The following is a 25870-nucleotide window of genomic DNA, read 5'->3' as shown; positions in this document are numbered from 1 at the left end:
TTAAGATAATTCTTTTTTTTTTTTTTCATCTGCATTAGCTTTATTTATTATTATTGTTATTATTGTACTGTAAAACAAATCTATTCTATGGGACTATTGCCTGAAAATAAAGAATTATTATTATTATTATTATAGCGAAGAGTGGCCGGGTAAAGTCTGTTATAGAGTAGTATGATTCATAATAATTAGAGTGACAGTTGAAAAGCACGCCTCCACGACAAAACTTCCGCAATTTCGACACTACCGCTTCTCATTTTTAAATCAAATAACAACTTTGCGATTGAAATGCATAACAGTTGGATCTTTTCAATTTGTGTCCAATAATGGAGGGGAATATTTCATCGTTTGCTTGGGAAAATCTAATTAAATTAGAGGCCTTCAGAGCTCGTTTGCATGAGTTAGCATTTTTAAGCGTAACAGGAGTAGGCGGTATTTTTGACAAGTTAACGGCGCGGCCTACGGCGTTTTCATTATAAAGTCGTCAGCTTTTCAAATGGATTTGGTTACAGTCATGTTATTTTAATTGTTAGTGTATACAGGATGAGATATATCTTAAAGCGTGTGGAGTCTTTCAATCCGCACTAGGCCACCATGGTGGACTACGACTTAAACCTTTCTCATCCGAGGTGGAGGAGGAGATCCGTGCCGTTTCATCATCATCATCACTTCAGCCGAGTGAAGTCCACTGCTGGACATAGGTCTTTTGTAGAGAGTTCCAAAATCGCTCCAAGAGTCCTGAGCCGCTTGTTTCCAGCGGCTCGTCGTCAGCTGATGATGCCATCACACGTTCACTCCTAACTTAATATATCAGTTTTATTTATAAAAGAAACTTGCGATCGAATTACTTACACCTATAACTAGTTTGCACGTAGTGATTATTAATATAATTGTATTTGTCTTTAAGTTAGGTATATGTTCTAGATTAATTCTAATCCTAAACCTGTGACGTAACAATTTGTACCAATATATATTAGTTCCACTAAGCTATACCAGCAATATCAGATATGTTTATTTCAGCATATATATTGAGCACTGGACAAATTATTAATTTTTTGTAGCGTTATACGTGCACATTACATTACTACTTTTGTGTACTTGTAAAGTCTGCATAAAAATAACTCGGATGCGTAACGTAATCATATATTAAACAGAATTGGCACTTTTGTGCATCTATAAAACGGTATGTTAGTTTTTAAAGAGTTGGTAATCATTCTACTCATAAACCTAAAACTAAAGGGAAAAAAGTCTTTTGCTTTGAAAAGATACCAAAACACTCAACCTTTAGCCGGCAAATACAAAACTTGAAATTTGCATAAGGATACCAATTTCTATTCATTACACACAAAGGTGAAAATGCGTCTAGAAATAATGGATAACCTAGAGATCAACTAAATATTGCTCTCACAAGTACATTTTTCATTTGGACGTAGATAAACGAAAAGGATCCAATCCATTGCGGTATTTTCGAGACATCAATGGCCGTTTTCACTAATGACGAACTAATCAATGTTTAAGTAAGTAACGCCTAATCAAAGGAGATTCCTAGGCAAACATTTAACTTTCATTAATCTATTTTCACTATGTAACTCATATAACCTAAGTTGTATACCCCGTTATGCCAAGTGTTTTTGTAACGCCTTAATTGCCTTAAAACTACTTTAATATGGGCCACATCCTTTTGGTTTAACTGCATTTAAACTAGAAGGTTACCATATTATTTCGCCACTAATACATGATAGCGGGATGAAATAATGAGAAAATGCATTTCCACAAATCAATGCATGTTAATTAAGTTTGTAATTTTGTTTTATAGGTTCCCAGTGCATGTTTCAATGCAAACATTATGTACTAGTTCACATTGAAATCTACATCACCACTAACGATAAACGATGGTTTCAAGTACCTAACAATATTGATGTTGTTGTAGATATATATATCATTTACGTTCGCCTGAGTAGTAATGACTTTGGCACTCAGTTTATAATCCACGCAGAATATTCGGAATAAACGAAATAAAATTGCGATTGTAACAGTTTTATGCGCACTTGAGAGAGAAGGAAATAAAGAATACTTTATTGGACACCAAGAGACATATAAAATTAACCAACAACAATGGACAGTTAGATTTCAGCTACTATAACATATTGCATATTTAAAAGTCCAAGTGAACCAAGTCTAGGCCTAGGTGACTAGGCCATATATATATGGCCTAGTTACGTAACATCTCGGAGCGGGATTTAGCACGATTTTAGGTTATAAGCTGTCAAGAAATGTTGCAGATGTATGTTATTGTAGTTATTTTTAAGTTTTGTTTTTTAATAAAGTTGTTATTGTATATGTTTAACAACATTTGTTTCAAAAGTGATTAATAAATGTTTTTTTTCCATTTTTAAACTTGAATGATAGTTTTGTAACTTAGAGGTAAAGTCGCAGTATAAAGGAAGACATACCCATAGTTTACGATAAAAATGATGCTCCTCCCCAACGTTCGCAGGAAATGGTAATACACTACGGCAAACGCGCGATGCTCGACGCCAGTTTGGAATGCAAAATTTCATATTTGAATTTCAAAACACCCAGCATACGGTTCCAGGAAGTATACTACTCATTGACAAAGAGCTGGTGAATGAAATGTACGAAGAGCTAAAAGGTCATGGAGATAATAAAAAATTATATCTAGTCTTTTCTTCGCCAAATTACAAAATGTTTTAATAAAGTACATAATTAATTACAGGCAAATATATGCCGTATACTGGCGGCAGATCGGAATACGGTTGTCACCACCCGCATCCTCTTCCTGCGGCTGTCGTACGAGTAGACTAAGGAAATATAACGGAACTCGGGCCGCAGCATCCTCTGTTATACAACTAACATGTTCTGAGATCACCAACCCGTGTGTCTAGCTTGATGATTATGGGCAAACTCTACCGTTGGGAGAGGCCCTTAGTCCAGCAGCGGACTTTAATAGGCTATAAGATGATTGCAATTATATATCCAAATTAAAAAAGGACCGAAATATTTTACAAGTAGGTAATTTAATGGCACCCTGTCAAACGATGTAATACATGACAGTTGATACGTCTGACTATGGCGGATTTCGTAATTCGGTTACACGTTGTATAATGCAAGTACAGAGTAATACACATGGAATATGATTTATAATCAAATTTAACTCGAGTCTAGTCATTATCATATTCATTATCAACCTATGACCGGACCACTACAGGGCACCTCTCAGAATGAGAAGGATCAGGATCGCAGTTTACCACGCTCCCTAAGTGCAGATTGGCAGACTTCACACGCATTTAAGAACATTGTGTGGAAATCTCGGGCATCACGATGCTGTCCTTTATTATTAAGCTAGTAATATTTTAATTCTTTGAACTAAAAACGCACATAACTCTAAAAAGTTAAAGGTTAAAGGATCTCCCCGAAAGGGAAGCCAAAGCCGTAACCACTAAATAATCACCGCTATCAATTTTAGTGTTGCGTTTTTACAGGGTAATTAAAAAACGAGAATCTTACAGTTGTACAACTTGCAGCCTTATAGTTTAAAATAGGTCCATAGATAATCCATTATCATAGCGTATTAATGTATTATTAAGAGTACGGGGACTCATTGATTAAACAGGTCGCCAGCTCTAGGTGTAAGTCATTCTTTCTTCCGTAGTCAAATAAAACAAGTTGGCTTTAACTCCAACTAGATGCCAATTTTGTTGACAGCACTTTTCCCGAGAGACGTGTTCCTGTTTTAGACGTTTTAATGTATCGCTTTGTTACAATTATTTAGTATATCGAAATATTGTAAAAAGCTTTTTAGTTGATATTAACAATATTTAAGATATCTCTATAGCTAATTTAAGATACTGTCTTAAATTAGCTATAGATTATACACAAAGTGAGGAGCTTTATGCAGTAGTGTTTGTCTATGTTGACATGCCACTCCATAGCGCATGCGCAACTGATTGCTGTATTTTAACGACGTTTTTTAAATGATATATTAAATTAATATGTTTGGGTAATAATACTAACTGTGCCCTGCTGTTTCGCCTGCGCAATTTACAGCTATATAGTCTACAACCCTACTCAATAAATGAGATACCTAACTTAAATATATTTTCAATTGTTCTGGTAGTGCCAAATATACAAACCTATTGTAGTATATACTAATATACTCGTAATAACTAAAGATACAAAAAATAGCGATGCGAAGTATAGATACAAAAGATTCTTCTTCTCTCCTTTATCTCCTGTCACATTCATCAGGTCTACATGATATTTGGGCAGAACTGATATTACAACCTATCTAATACAAAAATATTTATTGAAATTGGTTTACTATTTATTGAGAGAGTGATGGGGTAAAATCACCAAACACTCGACCCCTGTCCCAAAGGAACAGTGCTGAATTTCGTGCAAAGTTTCATTTGATTTCATTCAGTAGTTTCAGCGTGATGTATGGCCAAGATACAGACAAAATAAAAAAACCCTCCACAAAACTGTTAAAATATCTTCAATATGCGGAATTCGACCCACTACATTTATGTTATAAGTATATAGATGAGTTATTAAGTACTGCGTATTACCAGTTATTACTAGTCATTAAAACACTCTCGTTAGACATTAATCCTTGCTTTAGGCTCGTTAATAGATCCCATTACGCAACAGTGTATTCAATAATTCTATTTCAGGCATCTCTTATTTATAAACGCGCGTAGCAACCATGCTACACATTCGTAGCGATCAGTTACGATGAGTTCGTGTTGCAATTGTTTTGGTGCTTGCTGGTTTTAACAGATGGTTAGCTGTCTCCCGGGTTTCACCCACGGTAAGTAAGGGTCGTAACGGATATAATACAGGTATAATACACTCATAGACGTAAACTCCCGTATCTAACGCCTATTTGTTTTTCATTATCATATAACAGGCACTTGAGGCTTAATATCTACGTCTCCGGTTTATGGACACAGGGTGGCATGTTGCAAGGCGTTCTCCTTGCATGCCCTGCGAAGAGTTACTCTGTTTATAGGTGATATTTTCCACTTACCATCAAAACCCACCAAGTCCGAGTCAGATTCCGCACGAAAGGTTCCGTGCCATTTTCTATAAAAATCGGGGGAAAAAAGGTCTGTTGTATGGGAGCCCCCTTAAATATTTATTTCATTATGTTCTTGGTATATATTATGTAACAGATATACATCATATGTGACTGTCTGTGTGTCTAACTAGCGCGGTTCATGAGAACAGGACGGTTCAACAGCCTGGTGACAGACGGACAGTGAAGGCTTAGTAATAGGGTAATAGGTTACGGAACCTAAAATCAGCAGTTTCACTTACCTATATCAGCAGCGGCGTGCAGCAAGTCTGCCAGCAGCTCGGGCTCGTGACAGGCAAGGGCGAGCCGCTCGTCAATCTCTGCTGGCGTGGCTTCCCGCAGCTGTAGCGCAACGCCCTCGCCTCCCACCGCCGCACTGTACATCAGCACGGCGCGCGATGAGAACGCTGGCATCGGCAGCCGCGTTGCCGTCAGCTGTGAGAACAGAAAAACTAAAATTACTTTACAGTTTCTCAAAAAGTGCTAATTCTTTTAGCTGTTTATCGTGCGGAAAGTTAAATTTTCATACTAGGCTTTTAACTTTTTCCCATTTTTTTTGATTTTGTGTTGTTCTAAGTCAAAGAATTTGTATGCAACCATTTCATTCATTAATTGATTATTTCAGTTAGTGTTGTAACTATAAAATATCATTGATTTAATGCTACTTTCGTAGTTCACTGTTAAATATAAAAGAAACAGAATATAACTAAATCATTGCATAATTGACCAATTAAAAGTTATTCAAAATCAAAAACTATCCAAAACTGAATGATGTTGTATGATCGAACCTAATGCGACAGGCTGCATGCTCAACCTTAACAGTGTCTACGCGAAGAAAGCTAAGCTCTGTGAATAACATAGATTTTGCAAGCAAGAAAATAAGCTACCTGCAAAGTTCTGCCCCAAGTTTGAGCGATATAAGGAAATCATTTTTTTTAATGCAATGCATAACCCCTTATTTTGTAATGATTTAATTTTTAGAGACAGGACCATTCATTAAACCATTAATATTTTAATAATTGTAAATGAATGGCCCTAATTGTAAATGTAATTCTTTTTGCGGTCCCTCTCCGATTATGAAGGTTGCCTGTTAGCTTCGTAAAATGCTGTCTATGTTTTGCGAGATAATAATTCTCCTGCACTCGCAACCGGCTCGCAGGAAAAGTGATCACAGTCACTTTCACAACAACAAGAAATAACAACTCGGTATTATAAGAGTCAAAAGGAAGAAACAATTTATGCAGTGACGCATTTTATTATGTTGTCCGCAATAATTTTTTCAATTTTCCCATATTAAAATTATAAGAATCCACATAGTTCAATAAGTTTACAAAGTCTCATAACGAGAGTTCAAGATTCATACATACATAATTATTGCCTGTCGTTAAAATCATTTTGTAACGTTATATATTCAACTACAAGTCAATGGTTTCGATCACTACAGCATAATAAACGCTTGACGGGTTGCAACTTTTGGTATAACACAACGATAATTGGAAACTATTGTTATTGGCGTTCGACTGACATTACAATACGTTGCGATGGTTTCACGCGATAATAGATCTCAAATTTATAGCAATAGAGTCGAGTTATCCATGTGCTCATATACTGGTAACTCTCAGAACAATTATGGGGTAATTGAGCAACAATCAGGGTGGCTTGTAATTATTAAATAATGTTTGCATTTTATTAGTGGTCAAAAGTTTTATGTATCACCCGCGTTTCACACCTTAGGGCTGGTTTTTAGAATGTATGTTTATTAGAGCTAGTATATACTTCAATAGTTTAAAGCGTAAACTATTTTAAGTGATTTAAGGAAGCCTTTTTTGAGAATTATAGCCCTTATAATAGAAAAGTCAATTCTCTATTATAGGGGCTATACTTCTTAAATAAGTCTGTCAATATAATAAAATAATACTGCTTTAAGCGATAGTACTAAGCCCCTTTTCCATTAATGGTGTAGGTGGGTATAAATTGTATAAATATATACCTACATAGTTAAGTAATTTTATTTGTAAAATTTCCCAGTATAAAACATAGATCGTGTATTGAAAGTATGTATGTGATTTTTATTTACCTGGATGAGAAGTTGAACTGTCTTAGAAGTAAAGAAAAATCAGGAGAATATATTAATAAATAACTCGTATTTGCAAGTTATTTATATATAAATACCTTGCAAATACGAGTACAACGCCGTGAAGTAATGGTAACAACCAGTAATATAATCATTTATTTAAACTATTTCATTAGACACATATTACACTAATCTCGGAAATGGGAAGCGTGCCATAAACGCGAATAGTAATAGCGCAATAAAATGTAATATTCATTTCTATACTAAATTAATGGCGTTGTGATGCCACTCAATTATTTAAATGACAATGTGGGAGGGTGATAACAAAAAGAACACACAGCTAAGGTAGTAAAGTAAAGAAAATAGAATAATTGAACCTGAGCAGCGACAGCCTGTAAGGTTAGAATGCCTTAGTATAATTTTCAATAACTTGGTTAACATATCTCTCACGGGTCTCCTCTCACAATAAGAAGGGTTCAGCCCGTAGTCCCACCAAACCACACTGGCCGAGTGCGGACACCTTTAAGAAAATTATGGACTTTCCTTCAAAAAGAAGAAATTGATATTTTAATTGCTTAAAACACACATAACTAAGAGGTTAGAGGTGCGTGCTGGCATTCGAACTTGGTCCCCTGTACGTGAAGACGAAAGCCTAAACACTGAGGTATCACTGCTTCACTTTCTCCTTGTATTTATTGTGTAAATAGCCACCAATTACAATTTAGACTTTCTCTAAGAAACTTATACTCAAAATGTAATTTAAGTCCCAGTCCACATAATTTAATGCACGAAGCTATACGTGCAAGTAATACCTGAGTAAAAAAATTGCATATTTAAAAATGTCACGATATAAATGTAAAAAGTACTTGATAAGTGGTTAATTGAATCAAGTTACCGAGAAACAGAAGAAATGCTCACAATATAAGAATACATATAACATAACAACACACACAGAGATACACACACACAAACACAGTCACACAAACTCTGAACAACACATTTTGTCATTATAGCTTCAACAGAATTTGTATGTTAAGCTAATATATATATGTATAAACGCTTCATAAGTGCCTGTGATAAAGAAAAGAAAGAACATGAATAAAGAAATTTTGAATTTGAATTTAATTGTTTTTTTTTTGAAGGAAGTGATTTCCACGACACAGGGAATCCTAGTGTGGTAGTCACAGACTTTATCTGTATTCTTTTGCTTACCTTTTATGTGTTTGTTTGAAATAAAAATAATTAAAAGATCCATAGCCTATAATAGTCCACTGCTGGACTAAAGATCTGTTTCAACAGTCAATAACGGGTTAGATCGCAGTCTATGGAAGTACTGGATCGTAGTCTATGATAGTAGTAGTAGTAGCACAGGGCCACCTCGTATGACAACTCGCGGGAGGAGGGGTGGCGAAAGCTGTATTCTGATCTGCCATCACCAAACGGCATGGATAAAATATACAATACAGGTACATTTAAAAGAAGTTTTAGGATGTTTCAATTTACAAACCGTACGTAAATATACAGGTAGGTACAATTACGGGCAATTGAACGTAACTGTGACAAATTATTTTAGAAATTGCATGGTTTATATACGTATTTAATGTATTTTATTTAATATGCATAGATCTCTAGTAGACTTAAATATATAAATAGTTGAGTTGTTGAAGTTCTCTCTCAACGCAAATCTGATCTCGGATGTGACTGAAACTATTTTGATGACACCGGTCCACGCCAACTTAGTTAGGATATTCTGTTTCCAGGTATGTCGAGTTGGAATATAGTTACCTGTTTGATGTCTAACTAATTGTAAGTGGTCTCAGAGATGCATGATGTCCCGTTAACTGTATACTTACTTATAAACCGAACGTACCGCTCTTAAGACATTTGAAATGTTGGTTTCATTTATTTTATTATTAGCTGCTGTCCACCAATACGCGCTTGGCCAGCGTGGTGGACTGTGGCCTAAACCATTTTTATTGCGGCAGGAGAACCGTGCCCAGGAGACGTGGAACCCTCGTAGTTTTAGTTTTAAGTTGACGAATTTAGGTATCGCCATCAACTCAATTCTATGTTATATTTTACATGTAATGTACGCATCAAAAGTGCCATATATGTGCCTATTTGAATAAAGAAATATTTAACTTTGACTTTATGGTGGGCCGATACTGTGACATGTGTTGATATAATGACTAGCTGATGGCCGCGGTTCTTCCCGTGTTTTTTGTTTTTCCATAAATCATTACAATGCATATAATAATTTAGAAACCGGTAGGATTTGAACTAGTATCTTCCCGTAAATCTCGGCCTGAGTACTTTGCCAATAATAATGCCACAGTTATCGTACTAACGATGCCGCATCATTATATCACCTCAACATTGGGTTCCAACAAATAAAAAGACGTCGAGGCCAATGCTAGTTTCGACCCTGGCCATCCAAGACAAAAATTTAAAATACTGGTCCCAAATAACAACATAACTCGATAAAAAAGAATGCCTGCCTGGCCTTTACCAAATCCAATTAGGCTAGTAATAAATAAAAATAAAATAATCAATTTCGTTACCTATTTTAGCTATAAATTACGCGTATTGTTTTATCGTCTTCTCGTTAAAGCACAGCCTGAAACACGATATTAAGCATCGCGTGCGTGATTAAACTCACCTATTGTTCGCAAATGACTCCCCACCGTAGCAACCATGTAACAATGCATGTATACAGCCTCACTAAAAGGCCTGTATCGATCGCCCACAGATATTTGATCCTTACTGTATTGCAAACAGGGATCATTTTACCTCAAACCTATTTTAATCGAACTGCGTGTATCGCCCAATTGAGTTCAGATGTTCATTAATAAACAGGTACGCAAGATTATAATATATTCTATCATAGTTTAGGAATAACACAGTAGGACAGAGATATTGTTCGCAGTGACTGCCTGTCATTATATCATATTGCTTCTGAACATGATATGCATATATCATATCATGTTCAGCTTTTTAAGCACCAGTAAAAACAAGAACTATCAACGCTGACCCAAAGTTGTGGGTTCAGCTGCAATAGTATCGCTATAAATTTTAAAAGATTCTAAATTTGTAATCCCCTAACGTTTACACACTCTAATATCTGCTAGTTGCATCAAGCCGAGATTTGTCCTTTATAAAGATGATCCTCAGAATTGATTCGATTGTAAAATTTTCAAGCTCGTTACCAATCTGGTTAGTATCTATATAAAAGTATATATTCAAACTATAATTATTAAACTGTGTTTATAGTAATAAGATTCTATTATACTGTTGGATTTTGATATTTTTTACTTTTGCTCAAGTCTTTCGCACGTTTCACCTCATATCTAGTTGATCTAGTTGCTCTCATTCATTTATCGAAAACTGTTTAATAGACACATTACATATAAATGCCGATCATCTATATGTAATGTATCTATTAAACACATTACATATAGATGATCGGCATTCGTCGGATTACTATTACATACGTATCTAGATACATACACAAACGGTTTAATAATCGGGTGAAAATAGGACTCCAGGTAAATTATGTCAAGGTTTTAAAATAAATTCAACCGCACCATGTAATATCACATGGGATTATATGAAAAGACCATCATTGCCGAAATGTCCCGTCCGCTTATCGGAAAAAACCAAATCAGTGAGGCATGAGAAATAAAATTGCCAAAATTTCAGTGATGCCGTAAAATATAGGCATATATTTTTTTATCGCCAGTAAAATTTGAATGTGAAATTGTTTGTATTACATTGAGCTAGCTGTTACTAGTGACTTCATCCGCGTTTTTTAAAAGGTGAAAAGGATCCTATGTCGCTTGTCTTGCAAGTGCAACATTTATGCAAAATTACGCCATAGATCGGTTTGGCTCTAAATGTATGAAGTTAATAGAGTCCATCAAATAATCCCTGGTAATATTTTGGGATGAAAAGTATTCTATGTCCATCCAGAATTCGAGTCCAGAATTTTCACTTTACGAAACTTGTATGGATGCAGGGTAGGCATAAAATCATAAAATTTGTGATTTAAAAATAACCTGAAAATCCTGGATCTGAAAAACATTGAAAAAAACTAGAGACAGATTCGTTGATTTATTAAATTATATGTTATTATATATGTATTTTTATTGTTTTTTATGGACATATCTATAATTATTCATAAGTCCTCTTTTTTCCACAAATCCTCTACGGTTCAGGCCGTTACACTTTGGAACGCCCTGCCGTTAGAGATTCGTTAGGCGCCAACGATCGGCATTTTTAAGAAACAAGTGAAGGATCACTACTTGTCTGTATCGGCCGGGCATTGATGGGAATGATCACTGTATTCTTTTTTGTTTATTTCGTTTTCTACATATTTTTGAGGGTTCTTTTATTTTATTAATTTTTTTATTTTTTATTTTTTTTAATTTATTTTTTAATAGTATTAATAGTAGCGTATTTGTATGTTTATATGTTTGTATATATGTATGGAATATATTTTATATTTTTGTACATATCTTTAATATGTTATGTTTAGTATATACTATGTTTTATGTTTTTTTTTATGTTAATTTAGTTTTAAGTCCTAATATTTAATTTTGTTTGTTGTACCACCTACTTATTTCTTATAACATTTTCTTGTATGCCTTTGGTTGCCTGGAAGAGATCGCTATTTAGCGATAAGGCCGCCAAATTGTACGTTCTACCTTATTGTGCTGTTGTATTTGTATCTCTGTAAATTTTCTCTGTGGTGTACAATAAAAGTGTATTCATTCATTCATTATTTCAAAAATATATACCTAGTTAATGAACTTCTGAAATGATTATTCCCTCAAACAAGTATACGTACTTATTACTGAAAATAAGATGAGAGTGGTATATAGTTAAATTTTAATGTTTTACTGTATGAGTAGAAAAATAGAAAAATACCTATTTGTTTACAGTTTTTGAATATAATAGAAAGTAAGGTCTTTATTTTGTGAATGTCGACCACATTATGCTTCTAGAAAGAGCCATTTAGGAGAAAAGTCAGTTTAAGAAAAGGAAGAATTAGTCTCTCGGCGATGATTTAGCTTTTTTATAGACTTATTTTTAAAACTTGTTGTTTTAAACTTATTTTTAACATTTTCACGGATAAAAAGTATCCCTTGTCCGTCTCCAGAATGCAAACTATCTCTATGCAATATTTCGCTAAATTTAGTTTATCTATGAAGCCGCGTATACCACTCTACCGAGAAAGAAGTGTTGCCAAGCGATTAAGCGTTTCGGTACGATGCTGAGTATACAATGATTAGTTGTACGGGTTTGATATAGCTGGCATCTAACAGGTTAGCCCGCTACCACAATAAACTTATTTCTCACTTACGATAAGGTGAAAATGTGGTCTAGTGCTAACTTTTAGTGGAAAAAAAAAGAATAGTGAAGTCATTGAGAAAGATTTAATAAAAGGCAATAAATCAAACTGTAAATAGTATACGAAAACAACCATAAATCTACTATTCTGTATTCACAAAAGCCTATATAAGAGGAGGTAATTAAAATATATTTATGTTCTACCGTGCTTTATAAAACAGTCCCCAAACTTGGCCGGGTATTTGTTTGTCATCAATCTCATAGTATTATAATAGTGTAATCCAGTAAAAGAGTTAATTCGACTTCAAGCTTTGATATCGTTTACGTAATCCATTTCCAATTTTTTTGTAAGATTAAGGTTTATTAAAACTTTGATCCCATTGAGAGAATTTCCTTGGTGATGACCAGATAAGTTGTTATAAAATATTTTCCTTTTCAATTCCACAATTTCTACAATAAAACACTTTCCTTTGACTAAAGTAGTCCTGACATTACACACAAACGAAGTAGAAGATTGACAGACAAAGTTAAAGATAACGTCTAGTTATAATACCTTTCATTAATGGGTGGTTTACGGGAGGGTAAATGTCGGCTGTCGGCTGAAATTCGGCAATTTGTTCCGGATAATTAAAGTTACTTTTAATACTTATCACATATAGTAAACATACAATTTTATTTGCTTGTTATTCGACCACTGACAATAATTTTATTTTATTTACGTTTAAAACCAAAATATCATGATGATCATTATTAACTTACGGCATTTTTAAACTACCTGCTTTGTTATCTTCTTTAGTTTTTTTTGTAAATAGCAATAGCTACATTAATATTAAAGTTATAGGATATAGGTTTAAATAAAATTGTTAGTTTATATTAAAATATATTTATAGTACCTACCTGCCTACCTACTACCAATTTTAAACTTCCGATGTATCTACCTAATATTTATTAAGGGAATTTTATTTATATGGAATATCTTGATTGATGTAGTGAGTAGGTGGGTGTTAATTAATTTTTTTAGATGTTACCTTTTGTCGACAGCACGGTGGTGTACGGTAAAATTCGTAAGAATTTATGATTAAACCATAATAGTTTTAAGTCTACTTGTGAATTTTGGTTAATAAATTTATATATTGTTGGAGAAATCGTCAGAACACGTTATCGTGGAGGGGACAACGCGTAGTGGTGGTGTTAGAGACTATAAAAGGCGGTGCGCGCTTCATTCGAGAGAATCTTCGGGTACCGTCAACTAGTTTAAGGGGGACCACTGTCCGTTTGGAAAGTCAAACTGCTCATTTTGTTTTTGTTGTAAATTAGATTTATAAATTGAACTTCTCTAAATAAGTAATTTGTTGAGTGTTTTATTAGTTCTGTGTAGACTTGCTTTAATTTCTATTAAAAATATATGTGTGTGTAGTCATGATTTGTTTTTTTTTTTATTAAAATTTTACCTCTGGTTCCTAAAAATATTATTATTATTATTATCGAATCGCTACTGGCCCTCTACAGGGCAGGAACTCCTCTCAGCATGAGAAGGCGGTCGTAGTCTACCATGCTGGCCAAGCAGATTGTTAGACTTAGAGATCATTATGGACTCTCAGGCATGCAAAGTTTTTTCACTTATTTCCTGAACCGTGTTTCTGCAAATTGAATATCACTTGGATATTAAATTGCTTAAAATGCACACAGCTCCGGAAAGTTACAGGTGCTTGCCGGGTATCCAACGTTGTCTCTTTAAAAGGAGCCCGAAAATTTTCCCACGACGCTATCAACGGCTTGTTTTTAAAAACCTGCTCATATATTTAGCCACAAGTTACTGTTTTTGCTTTAGTTTTTTAAGTTACTGTCTCGTCTCTCTAACGGTTCAATTAATCATTTATTTTTTATGTAGTCCTAAATAAAGTGTATAGTTATAGTTGTGTTATGCTTGAAAATATTGAATTTAACTTAAACTTTGTAAGTGTTTTACCAAACACAGTATATTCCGTGACCCGCTTTTTCGAACGTTACCACACAAAAAGTCTTCATAAACTGCTGCAAGAATTTTGCTCGCTTATGACACCAATACTAAAGCACAAAATATTATGCGAGCTTTATCCCGTTGGTAATACAAAATCGATATAGTGAGCCTCAATTAATCATAGATGCGAGTTCGCTTTTTCCAACGTACGAGCTTTTTAATGGAAACATAATTCCCTTTCGCTGTTGATTCGACGGGCTTCATTTGTTGTGGTTATTTTCTGGAACCGTAACGTAGCCAGGGCTGTCAAGTGCAGCTAACAAAAAAAGGATTTCTAATAGCTAAAGTTTACATTCGTTGTATGAGATTTTCAATTTTAGTTGTTTGATATAACCAGGAAAATGTGAGCATTTTCCTGGTTATATCAAACAACTAACTACTAAACAAACACCTTTTCATTTTAGTTATAACCGACAGTCCTCTGTGCAGGGCATGCATGGAGGCAGATGAAACACCGACTCACGTACTGCTCCAATGTAGAGGAGTAGCAGAACATCGCGCAGCATACCTTGGCTCCCCAGCATTACTCCCTGAAGCACTTGGAGACCTGGGCGGCCTGCTAAGCTTCTGGAGTGAGCTCGGCTGGCTGGAGTGACCCAGCGGGGAGCCGTACCAGTGGCACTACGTACAACGGAAGGTTCCGGCCAACCAAGTACGGATACAAGCCCAGAGAGAGAAGAAGAAGAAGAACCAGGAACTAACTAGAATCGATACCTAGCGTGTAGTTTAGTAGTAGAGCATTTTTGTTAGAAGGCATGTCCGGGAAAGTACTACCAACATTCTTTTTAAGCGCTAAGCATTATTGTTACGATGCTATGTTCCGGTCTGAAGGGTGTGGCTGCCGGTGTCATTATATGAGGCTAACCACCTAAGTCTCAGGTTGATGTACACAGGGCAGACGTTATCCTTGCATGCCCGGCTTGGTCTATCAATTCTAATTAACTATATTGTAATAATAAAAAAAAAAAGTGTGCTCCGACGCACGACTGGAGTTTACTCCTTAAGCCCGATTGTCTAAACATACGCAAAAGAGTTTATTTAACTGAATAAAGATTAATACCATATGAAAGGGTAAATTAAAAATCATGTGCAATTTATTGAAGTGTAACTTCTTAAAAGTAGCCTACGGGAGATTGAGGTGGATGTAGAGTATCAGAACTATTAGGATAAATGTAATGTTTATTATTAGTTTCCATCATAACTAGAATAAGTAAATAAATAAATAAAATGTTTTCTATCCTATAGATTTATGTGTTTGTTTCTTTATCTAGATATTATTCGGTTTCCTTGGTAACTTAAATAGGAAAAAAAAGTTAATTAAACGAAAGCGACGTTGCATGTTTGCGCATCACAGTTGCCGGGCATGCAACGTCGCAAAGCGAAAACGTAACGAGGTCATTAATCAATAGATTTTACTCCTCACATTTTACGCGTTATATATGAAAATCGATTCTTAAGGAGTAAACTCCAAAAATGTAAACACGATATTTATATTCTCGACAATTAAAATACATTTCATAAGCAAATTCTGCAGGAGCAGACCTCAAAAGATCGTTTGGATGCATGTTGCATCAAAAATGTTTTACGAGTCTAAGCATTGTTTTTCAAAGCTGCATTATTAAAGCATAATTTATAGGTAGCCTATATCATTACACTCTATCTAAAACTGAACTACGAATAACTTTTAAACTTATTGCTTCATAATTTGTACTGCCGAAATACTCAAAGGTTCACTAAAAGTTTCCGTGTTGTGGTTTCTAGTTTTTTATTTAACAAATTTCCCTTTTAATTTACAACTTACGTCAATAACTTGCACATCAATCAAACGCGCATACGAAATTATTTTGGTTTGCAAAGATTAATTTTGGAGTCAATAACCCGCGCTTTTGTCCCTATCATTTTTGTTACCAACGAATCAAGACAGTGACAACCATATATTTTTTTTGAACTAGTAGCCATTGATTTAATATGTTGTTATAAGCTTACCGCTAGTAGTAATGACTTATTTAAATGTTAAGGGCCTTACAAATAAACGTGGCGTAACGTCGAAATAATTATTATGCAGTCACACTTTTCAAATGTCAAGAAATTCATCAATATGTATTTGAATGTAGAATTTGAACTCTCTTTGGTAAAATCAATCATAGCCACGTGCAAACTTCGAAGTTACTATTAATATCGACGAATCCCTAACAGGTACAATCAATATACCATCGGGAGATTAATTTACAAATATATTCCCACTAATTGATGTTCGTTCGTTTCCAGTTGAATGGACGAATTGGAATAACAGCTTTTGACTTAGAATCCTTAATTCATTACTAATATTATAAATGCTAAAGTGTTTTTGTTTGTTTTTTGTGTGTTCTTCCTTTACACAACAACTTAGCAACCAATCAACTGGTCAAACGTTTACAATGTCGACGACAAAAACAGAACAATAAATATTTTTTACGATAAGTTTTCTTCGAGTTATTTCACAAACTTAATAGTGATTATTTTAATTGAGAAAACATTAAATATTTATTATATACGTATTGTTGCGAAATTTATAAAGCAAATTCTTCTTGCGAGTTGATTGCCTCATCTGGTGACAGAAGGGCCGGCTCATTTTTTGTGCAAAGAATCAGCCTGGCTGTTCAAAGCGAATATGCAGCCAGCATTCTTGGCACTATTCCACGCGGGCAAGACCTTTACATTTATTATCTCAAACACGTGTGAAGGTTGCCAATCCGCACCAGGCCATCGTGATTAACTACCGTCTAGGGCCTACTAAGGGCGTAGAATGTAGCATTCACGTAGCAAGCACGTAGCATTGGTTTCTGTAGCATGGGTCTAATGTAAGGAGACCCATGCTACAGAGTCAAAGTCCAAGTCAAATATTTCTTTATTCAAATAGGCACATAGATGGCACTTTTAATGCGTACATTACATGTAAAATATGACATAGGAGTGAGTTGATGGCGATAAATAAATTCGTCAACTTAAAACTAAAGCTACGAGGGTTCCAAACGCGCCCTGGTCTAAGAAGAAGCCCACAACAAACTTAGCCGGTTGTTATTTTTTTTTCGTTATCACCATCTCACAATGTCATTTAAAAACTATTAAAGAAGCAACCTGGTTAGAGCAATAATTTACACCCAACCATTTTTATCGTTAACGTAGTCCTTAATACTATAATAGGACTTTTCTATAAGCTTACGTTTAATAGAAACTTTGAACTTTTTCAGGGCATCTCCAAGATATCAACTGGTAATTTATTGTAAAATAGTACACAATTTTCTTTTCATGAATTACTTATTGAATGTAGTCTAATATTGCACTGCAAGTTTATTTTTGTTTCTAATGTTAAAACTAGTCACATTTTTTATTTTATGCGTAATAGGTTAGTGGTGATTATTTAGGGAGAAACTCTTAGAACATATGTTTTATATGAAAATGTGTATTAGTCAAGTCCACCCCCTCGTTCTCCCAAACATAGCTAACGCTAACTCCCTTGTGCCGGCGCAGAAACTTAGCTTTCCTATAAGACCCATAGCGACTAAATTTTGAAGCCGCAAGTCAGCTTTAGTTATTAAGGTATATAAATAATGCACTTTAGGTAGAATAGGAAATTACAAACTCCACGCAAGCTTAAGTACAAGTGGAGGAAGGCTTGTAAGCATTGCCAGCTTCGGCTTTAGGTACCGATTAATTGAAGCTTACTGTATTGATTTTGTATTATGAAAGCCGGAAAGCGAAGGCAGCCGCAAACCATTTATATTATATTCAGACTGTTATAAATATTTGCTACATTTTCTGTTGTAAAGTGCATTTGGAAATTTAGTTGCAATCTTTTTGTACCTGTATTTGTTAATGAACGACTGGCCCGATTTCGGGGTCAATTTTATGTTTGAAGAGAGTTGTACTTGTATGGACGAAAATTATAATAGCAATGCCAAAAGATTCGTTTCTAATTATTTTAGCGCTGTATCCTTTAACTCCTGCCAGGCCTGCCTTATCCTATAATATCTAAATAAGACAAAACATTTTTTACGACTGCGTGTGATCCAGAAAAGAGAGGCAAAGCGGATGCAGTCTAAAATAATAACGGGCTAACCTGTTACGGGTATAGCAGTCGTGTTAAACTCATACCCCTAACCGGTTTCTAAGCAACATTGTATCGGAAAGCTAGACCGCATAGCGGCACGTCTTTGTCGGTAGGGTGGCCATAGTCACGGCCGAAGCCTCACACCCGGCAACACTCAATTCATCAATGGAAATATTATCCCAAGGGAGCCACGGTATCTCAAGAAGAATAAACTATGTAAATAGATATGTACAAGTTGATTTAACATCCATGCATAGTTTATGTTGTTTGGTATTGATTTTCGCTCAGCGATAATCCTTTTTTCCATCATACATACGGCTTACGCTACCAAAATGTTGCCGATATCGAAGCTTCATTATTTACTATTCGATGTTTACGCTCCGCTCACATAGATACCCGATACGAGGGGGAATGTAAATAATAACTCGTCAGTTTTCCAGTAGGTAAGTCAAAAATGTTTTCTGTTTACCGTATCAGGTTGTCTGATGTATTTTTGATTTTTTTGTACGCAATTTTTATGCTATGATTTTAGTTGGCTTTGATGTCGGCATCGAGTTTTTGATAATTTTTTTGTAATTCGTTATTTTTTTTATTGAATTTTTGCTAACATGTTTGCGTTTTACAATGTTTGTATTAAAAAGCTAACTGTTAAAATGTATTATCTTATGTTTAAATATTTAAATAGGTATTTTTGTTTTATGTTTATTTATAGTAGTTAGTAGACTGTTCTGCAGTGTCAGTGATTTTTTTTCTTATTTAATTATCTTTGGGTTGTTTATTCCATTTATTTTATGTGTTATATATAGGTCTCGTTGCCTGTTGCAAATTAAAAAATTAAGAAGACCTAACTATTAATAAAATTTTCTGAATTCTTTTTACGACTTTGGTAGCGACGCTTATTATACTCGTAGATTTTGCAGATGGTAGACTTTTTAAAAATATTGGTATTTTAAATTTAATCAGTGGGAGTTGGTAACCCTTGCTAATAGCATCATCATCACTATGAACCCATTGTTTATAAATTTCAATAACTTCAATCTTCTCCGATTTTTTTTTGCAATTTTTACTTTTTTGTCTTTTTTATCTACGCTTAGCAGTGTCCACTATACCAAAGGTTAATCTAATAGAAAATGCCTTCAGGAAATAAATTCCGCCTATGCGCACGTTTCTTTCTATGTTATTGTATAATAAATAATTAGAACAAACAAATAAAGTAACTAGCAGTTCCTGCAGTATCCTTTAACAACTAAAACAAACGCGGAAGAAGTCTCAAGCAACAGCTAGTCCACCAACGTTTTCCATTAGAAGTTACGTCCGTAGAGTTACCTAATACTAATACCGTACTCCTAGTCATAAATGGAGTAACAAACCCACAAAGATTTCTGAGAAATGAAGGAAGTTGCAAAGTAGGATGACTGCACTTATAGTCGTATAACACAAAGTTACACGTTCATTTCGAACTACCCGTAAGAGTAGTTTCTAGAGAAACTAAACTTTAGTACTTGTCTCTTTAAACGGGTCTCCTTAAAACCTGCGTATTCTATATGCGTTTACGGTTTAGCCAAACAGAGTATCTTATCAATTTATGCAACGTATGATTTTTTTACACCATCATCACGTCAATATAAAGATGTACCCTGATGGAGATAGTTATTTTGTAAGGAGTTCCAACCCATCACGTATGCGTATAGCGTTATGGCCTGAGATAATTGTTCTTCTCTTAAATATAGAATATAATTAGGTGTAAGCAATAAAAACCAGGACTTAAAGTTAAATTAGAGCCAGGAGGAAAAGGCCAAATATGAACTTCTAAAGTCTTCTAAAGATTTGGGTCAAATATGTGTAATCTGAAGCACGTCAAAGGTGTGAAATCAAAAAAAAAAAATTAAAAAGTCAACTTGTTCACGAAAATAAAAATTTATACTCAAAATCCTTATAATTCCAAAAAAAAAGGCGCTTAGCTTGATGATGAATTCAACACATTTTGTATATTCGCTTATTGGCCGCCGTTCGTTACGACCGCTTGTTGCATATTTACCATCCGCTTTTGCTTTCACAACCAATATTTTCGGGGGATAAAAATATTGGTTGTGAATGAACGTTCTGAAAGGAACGTTTCCCATAAAATAATATTGACATGGGCCGAATGTTCTGTACTAATATTAGAACCGTATGAACGCTCGTAAATTAATGTTACGTTATTTATACGAAAGAATTATGTTGTATCGTGATAGAGATGTGGAAGAATTCCTATATCTTACTAATACTGATACATTTATAAAATTATTTCTTAAAAGTGCTTTTTTGCCGGAATAAAATTACTCCCTTGATAACTTATCAAAGTTAATGTTTGATACGCCATTTCAAGAATATTTTTCCCGAAGATGCAGGTGGAAGTTAGTATGTCATGGATAATATAGATGGTATATGTTAATTTGAAAATTTAGACGTTAGCATCAGACAAGCAGTCGGTGGTAACTCAAAATCCAAAATAATAAGACATCTAGCTTCAGGTTTGAAGAAGACTGTTAAGCCATGACAGGGGAAACGCGGAATCCAAAATTATGACGTCACGTCTATGTCAACAATTTTTTTTTCTTATATTAATGTAGGCCTTTCACAGGCACTTATGAAGCGTTCATACATATAGGTTTTCATACTTGTAAGGGGATGGTGATAACATATAAGAAGAAGATTGTTATCATGGTGATAACAAAAAATAGTAATTTTAAGCTCTCAGTAAATTAATATTAAGCTATGAGTTAGAGCATTTCACACCCAAGCTTTTTTATCGTCACATAAGGGCATAAAAACTTAGCTGTAAATTTGAATTGAATAAATATTAAAGTTGTAATCAATTCAATTGACATTCTACTGAATTGATTACATGTAAGATAGATGCCAAATTGCAATTAAGTACGCAACATTTTCGTGATTTTTGATTTTGCGATCACTTTGGCTCGATCTCGTTAGGTAAATCTTTAGCTCCACTAAATAGTTAAGGTAGTTACCAGCATTTAAAATTAACTATGGTAAATTTGTGGAACTATTTATAAAAGGCATCCGGCTGATGTTTCTATTATTTGCTATTATCTATCTCTTTCATTGATTGTGTTGTATTATAGGTCTGTGATAAGACTTTTTTCCTTCATTTTTCTTGGGAGTGATAACATCTTCAACTCAAAAACAGATTAAATACCCTTTACAATTACATCAATAGTAACTTACTTTAGCTGGAGATCTCATCTCCTTTGTTGATGGGGCAGCTAATATGAGCGGTTAGATATTTAAACTTAATCCTAACTTAACAAGAGAGTGTGTCAACCGTCAACACCAACTGTGCAATTTTGTTCCCTCAGTATGAAATCTTTTCTTTCCTCTCATCATGATTGTTTGCCTATCTCTGGAACAAAGTCTATACACATGTCTTTCAAGCTTACTATTAATTATTTATTTTTTCTTAATCATCACGAAACCATGGTGATATATTAAGTGGTAATATTTGAAGCTGATAGATGGTTTTTTTTTTGCGTCATATACGTCTTTGGTAATACTTTGATAATTTTGTACATACTTGTAATTTATGTTTTAAGACGATTCGAAACTGATAACATCATTTCCAGTCGCGAAAGTTATATTCATATTTTTCAGGCAATGAATAAACCATGAAAATACTAACGTCATAATATACTACAAACTGTAATAAAGTAACCGCATTTGTATGTGAGTGGGTTAATGAGTCGTAACGCGGACAAAGCGGCGTTCAACCCAACCGTTTTATAATGGGCCAATTATACAAAATTAATTTCTGCGCTGTCTTCGCCAAAAAAGTGTAACGAGTTTTCAAAACGACACGGCCGTTCTAAAACGGTTTATGGCGCCGCTTGGACACGGGTAATGGGCCAAATTTATTGGTTAAATGGCCCGTGCGAACGGGAATGGGAATTCGGGGCTGAGTTGTCCGCTTGTCTAATTTTTGTGGATTTCATGCTTCATTCGGTGACATATGTGTGACAGTGTCAGTTAACAGTCTTCCCGCAGTAGTTTAATGGCCTTCATAATACGTATAACATATCGACCCAACACTGACTCGACTTAAATGAATGCATTGAAATGTTAGCTTTATTTATTTTATTTCTACTTATAATAAATCTGTAACTGGAAGATTTCTGGACATTTAATATATTTTAAATGAAAATTTAAACGCGGGGGGGGGTATGCTTTATAATCGATACTGAGTCCAAAACAGATTTTTATTTAATTTTTGTCTGTCTGTCTGGACATCACGTGAAAACTACTGAACGGATTTAAATAAAATTTGGTATAGTTGTAGCTGATATTCCGGGTCAACATATAGAATACTTTTTATTCCGATAAACAGTAAGTTTCCTCCGGGAAATGGGATGAAATTTTTTATCAATTTTACTTCATACCTCCGTTAAATTTGAATCGATTTTAATAATTCTTTTTTTATTTCAAAGTGTATACTATTTAGCATGTATAGTCTAATTTTAATGAGGATTTTATAATTATTGTCGGAGATAAAGGGCATAACTCCCCACAGATAACGGCACGTTGCAAGGCATGTGGGACAACGATCGAATGCATGCCATCCATCCTAGAATAGCTCATAGGCTTCTTTTTATCCCGGAAAAGTAAACAGCTCCTACAGGAGCATCGCAATTTTTTCCGCATTTGTCTTTCAAAATCCGCGCAACGGAGTTTTAGATTGACATGATTTTTCTAGATTATAATATGTCAACTATGCATTAGTTGAAATATTATCAATCTTTTGAGTTTGTTTGGTTGAACGCGCTAATCTTAAAAAATGCTATTTCGATTTTTTTTTCGATTGTTAGTATCAATTAAGGCTATATAACATCACGCTACGACCAATGGCTACCATCATTAATAAGAAATGTTGCAAACACTGCAAAAACTATTATTCTAAGAGATTTCGATGCGTGCGATGCGTGAACGGAACGTTACGCCAAACGACGGAAATATTTAGTAAGTATATCGGAATTATTTCTTTAAAGTTCTATAAAACCGTCCTCGACAACATACGACTACTTTTCGAAGTTGACTCATTCGCGTACGAATCCGCGTGGGTCCGCTAGTATAGGAATAAAGTATTATTTGAATCGTATGACGAGTGGGCGACTGCCCTTGTTGTACTTCATCCAATTTGAAGGTTTACTCTTTCTCATGCCACAAAGCTCACATTCGACATGTTTTAGTCCAAGTCGAGTCTATGCTGAGGCAATATAGTGCGATAAGAATGTGTATTTTACCTACCTAAACCAAACTTTTTACAGTTATAATAACGTTATTGTTGTGGTTAGTTGCTGCTGATCCATATAAAAGTTTGACGCGAGGAGAGGCCGTTTGACGTGGATCAGCTGAAAGGCATGGACCTTCTGGCTTAACCTTTTAGCTCGTGGGTGAATCGATAAATATTAGTTAACTTCAACTAACTCATGCAAATTTATTAAACAGGCCTTTATCATCATAATCAATATACTGATTATTTAAGCGAAGTCGTTGTGTAGTAGGTGTTTTCAAGTACAAAATTTGTCTACTTTGTTGGCTTTCGCTAATATTACGAAGTAAGACGTCGCCGAACAATAGAAAAACATCATATTAACGTCTGCGTGAATCACCCGTGCGGTGTCTGGGACAGTTATGGCGGTATTTTTTTTTGAGTTACGGCGTCTACTTCACTTGCGCTGAGATTTAATGCCCAATGTCTTCACATAGGTACTTATTTCATAAAGATTATGTACATACCAGAATTTCTATTTTTGTCACACGCACACACACACATACAAGCAATGTTGTATATAATTTCAGGTTACCATAGTTAAGTTCCTCGATTAGCTGGCTGTTCCTCCAATCACGCGTTATGGCAACTTAGTTTAAGGATATCTTCAATATTCTTCAGTCAGTGCTAAAAAAGCAACATGTTCGCTTTTTGCCAGTGATAACTCATGACTCCAAATAATTATGGCATACGATAGGCCTCATAAGAAAGCTTCAGGCAATGTTCAGGCGATGGCGGGAGGTATGCTGGGAGTGTCCAAATCAGATGTTAGAACGGACGTAGGAAGAGTTTTCAGTGAGTTGCCAACCTAAAGTAGACGTGGGCGTGCCACATACCTTGGAGGATCGCGTTTACTGACCGACGTTGGGACCCGTTGGGGTTGTTAGACAAAGAAGTATGACATTAATCGAGGCTAAGAGAGTTGCTAAATGCAAGCGGCACAGAACCGTTTTGAAATACCTATGACCTGTATAAGAACTCTTGTGATTTAACTCCCATCTTAGTCTGGTCAACAAGTTTAACAGCGTATTAAATTTTGATCAAGCGCCTAAAAATATGAACGATGGCTCATTCGATTCGAATTCGAAATTAGATGTTTTGATCATTTCAAAATATATACTTACGAGGCATTTTTGGTTCGAGTGTTGTGATGATGCCATAATTTTTCAAATGTTCAAATTAATATTTAATACCGAAAAAAAAATGAAATGAAATGTTTCTTCAGAATTTTATATTACGAAACTGTTTTTACTTGAGCGACAAATTTATCCAATGTTGAGGCAAAACTTAAGTCGGTTGGGCCAGAAATCCAAAAGTGAAAATAAAAGAAGAAAGCATTTTTTACTGCGAGTGTAACTATTAACGAGACAAATGTTGAGAGAACATACAAAATAGTCAAAGTAAGCATTTATGGAACCGTAATCCGATTAGCTTAGATCTGAGTCTGTTGGACAGAGCTGCAAAAAAGTTGAGGATAATTCTTTTAAGCTGTTCCAATGTATAATGTTCCAGCTTTAAATCCCACTTATACCTGTTATAAATGGGAAAACTTTTTTAGCGGCGTGTGCAAGAGACTCTGATATGAAGATAAAAGTTGGAAATTAGTCTTAGCGACTTTGGGTGCCTTAAAATATTGTGTGAAATGAAAATTCGAGTTTAGAACCAAAAAAAAAAGTTTTTTTGCTATGTTTTTATTATATGCCATTAGTTGCCTGGCAGAGATTGCTATGTAGATAAGGCCGTTAAGTTTTATAGGCTGTTTTTTATTGCTTTTTTGTATGTACATTAAATTTATTCATTCATTCATTTTACTTATATTTACTCGACATACTTGAAAAATTATAATGAAGCCCAAGTGGCTCTCTTGGAATAAGGGAATTTAAGTAAATGTATAAAATTATATATAAAATGTGTGACTG

General features: G+C 34.7%; 1 protein-coding gene across 1 annotated transcript in view; it reads right to left on the bottom strand.

The window, feature by feature from the left end:
* The window catches only part of LOC120631972, a 344454-nt gene that overhangs the window by 124461 nt on the left and 194123 nt on the right, over window positions 1-25870 (bottom strand). Inside the window, exon 3 of the mRNA XM_039901687.1 lies at window positions 5338-5530. Coding sequence (XP_039757621.1) covers window positions 5338-5530 — 193 coding nt within the window. The remainder of the gene's footprint in view (window positions 1-5337; window positions 5531-25870) is intronic.

The sequence above is a fragment of the Pararge aegeria genome, chromosome 19, assembly GCF_905163445.1.
Source record: "Pararge aegeria chromosome 19, ilParAegt1.1, whole genome shotgun sequence".
NCBI lineage: Eukaryota > Metazoa > Arthropoda > Insecta > Lepidoptera > Nymphalidae > Pararge > Pararge aegeria.
The sequence above is the reverse complement of the archived record's forward strand: the minus strand, read 5'-3'. Positions and strand labels throughout refer to the sequence as shown.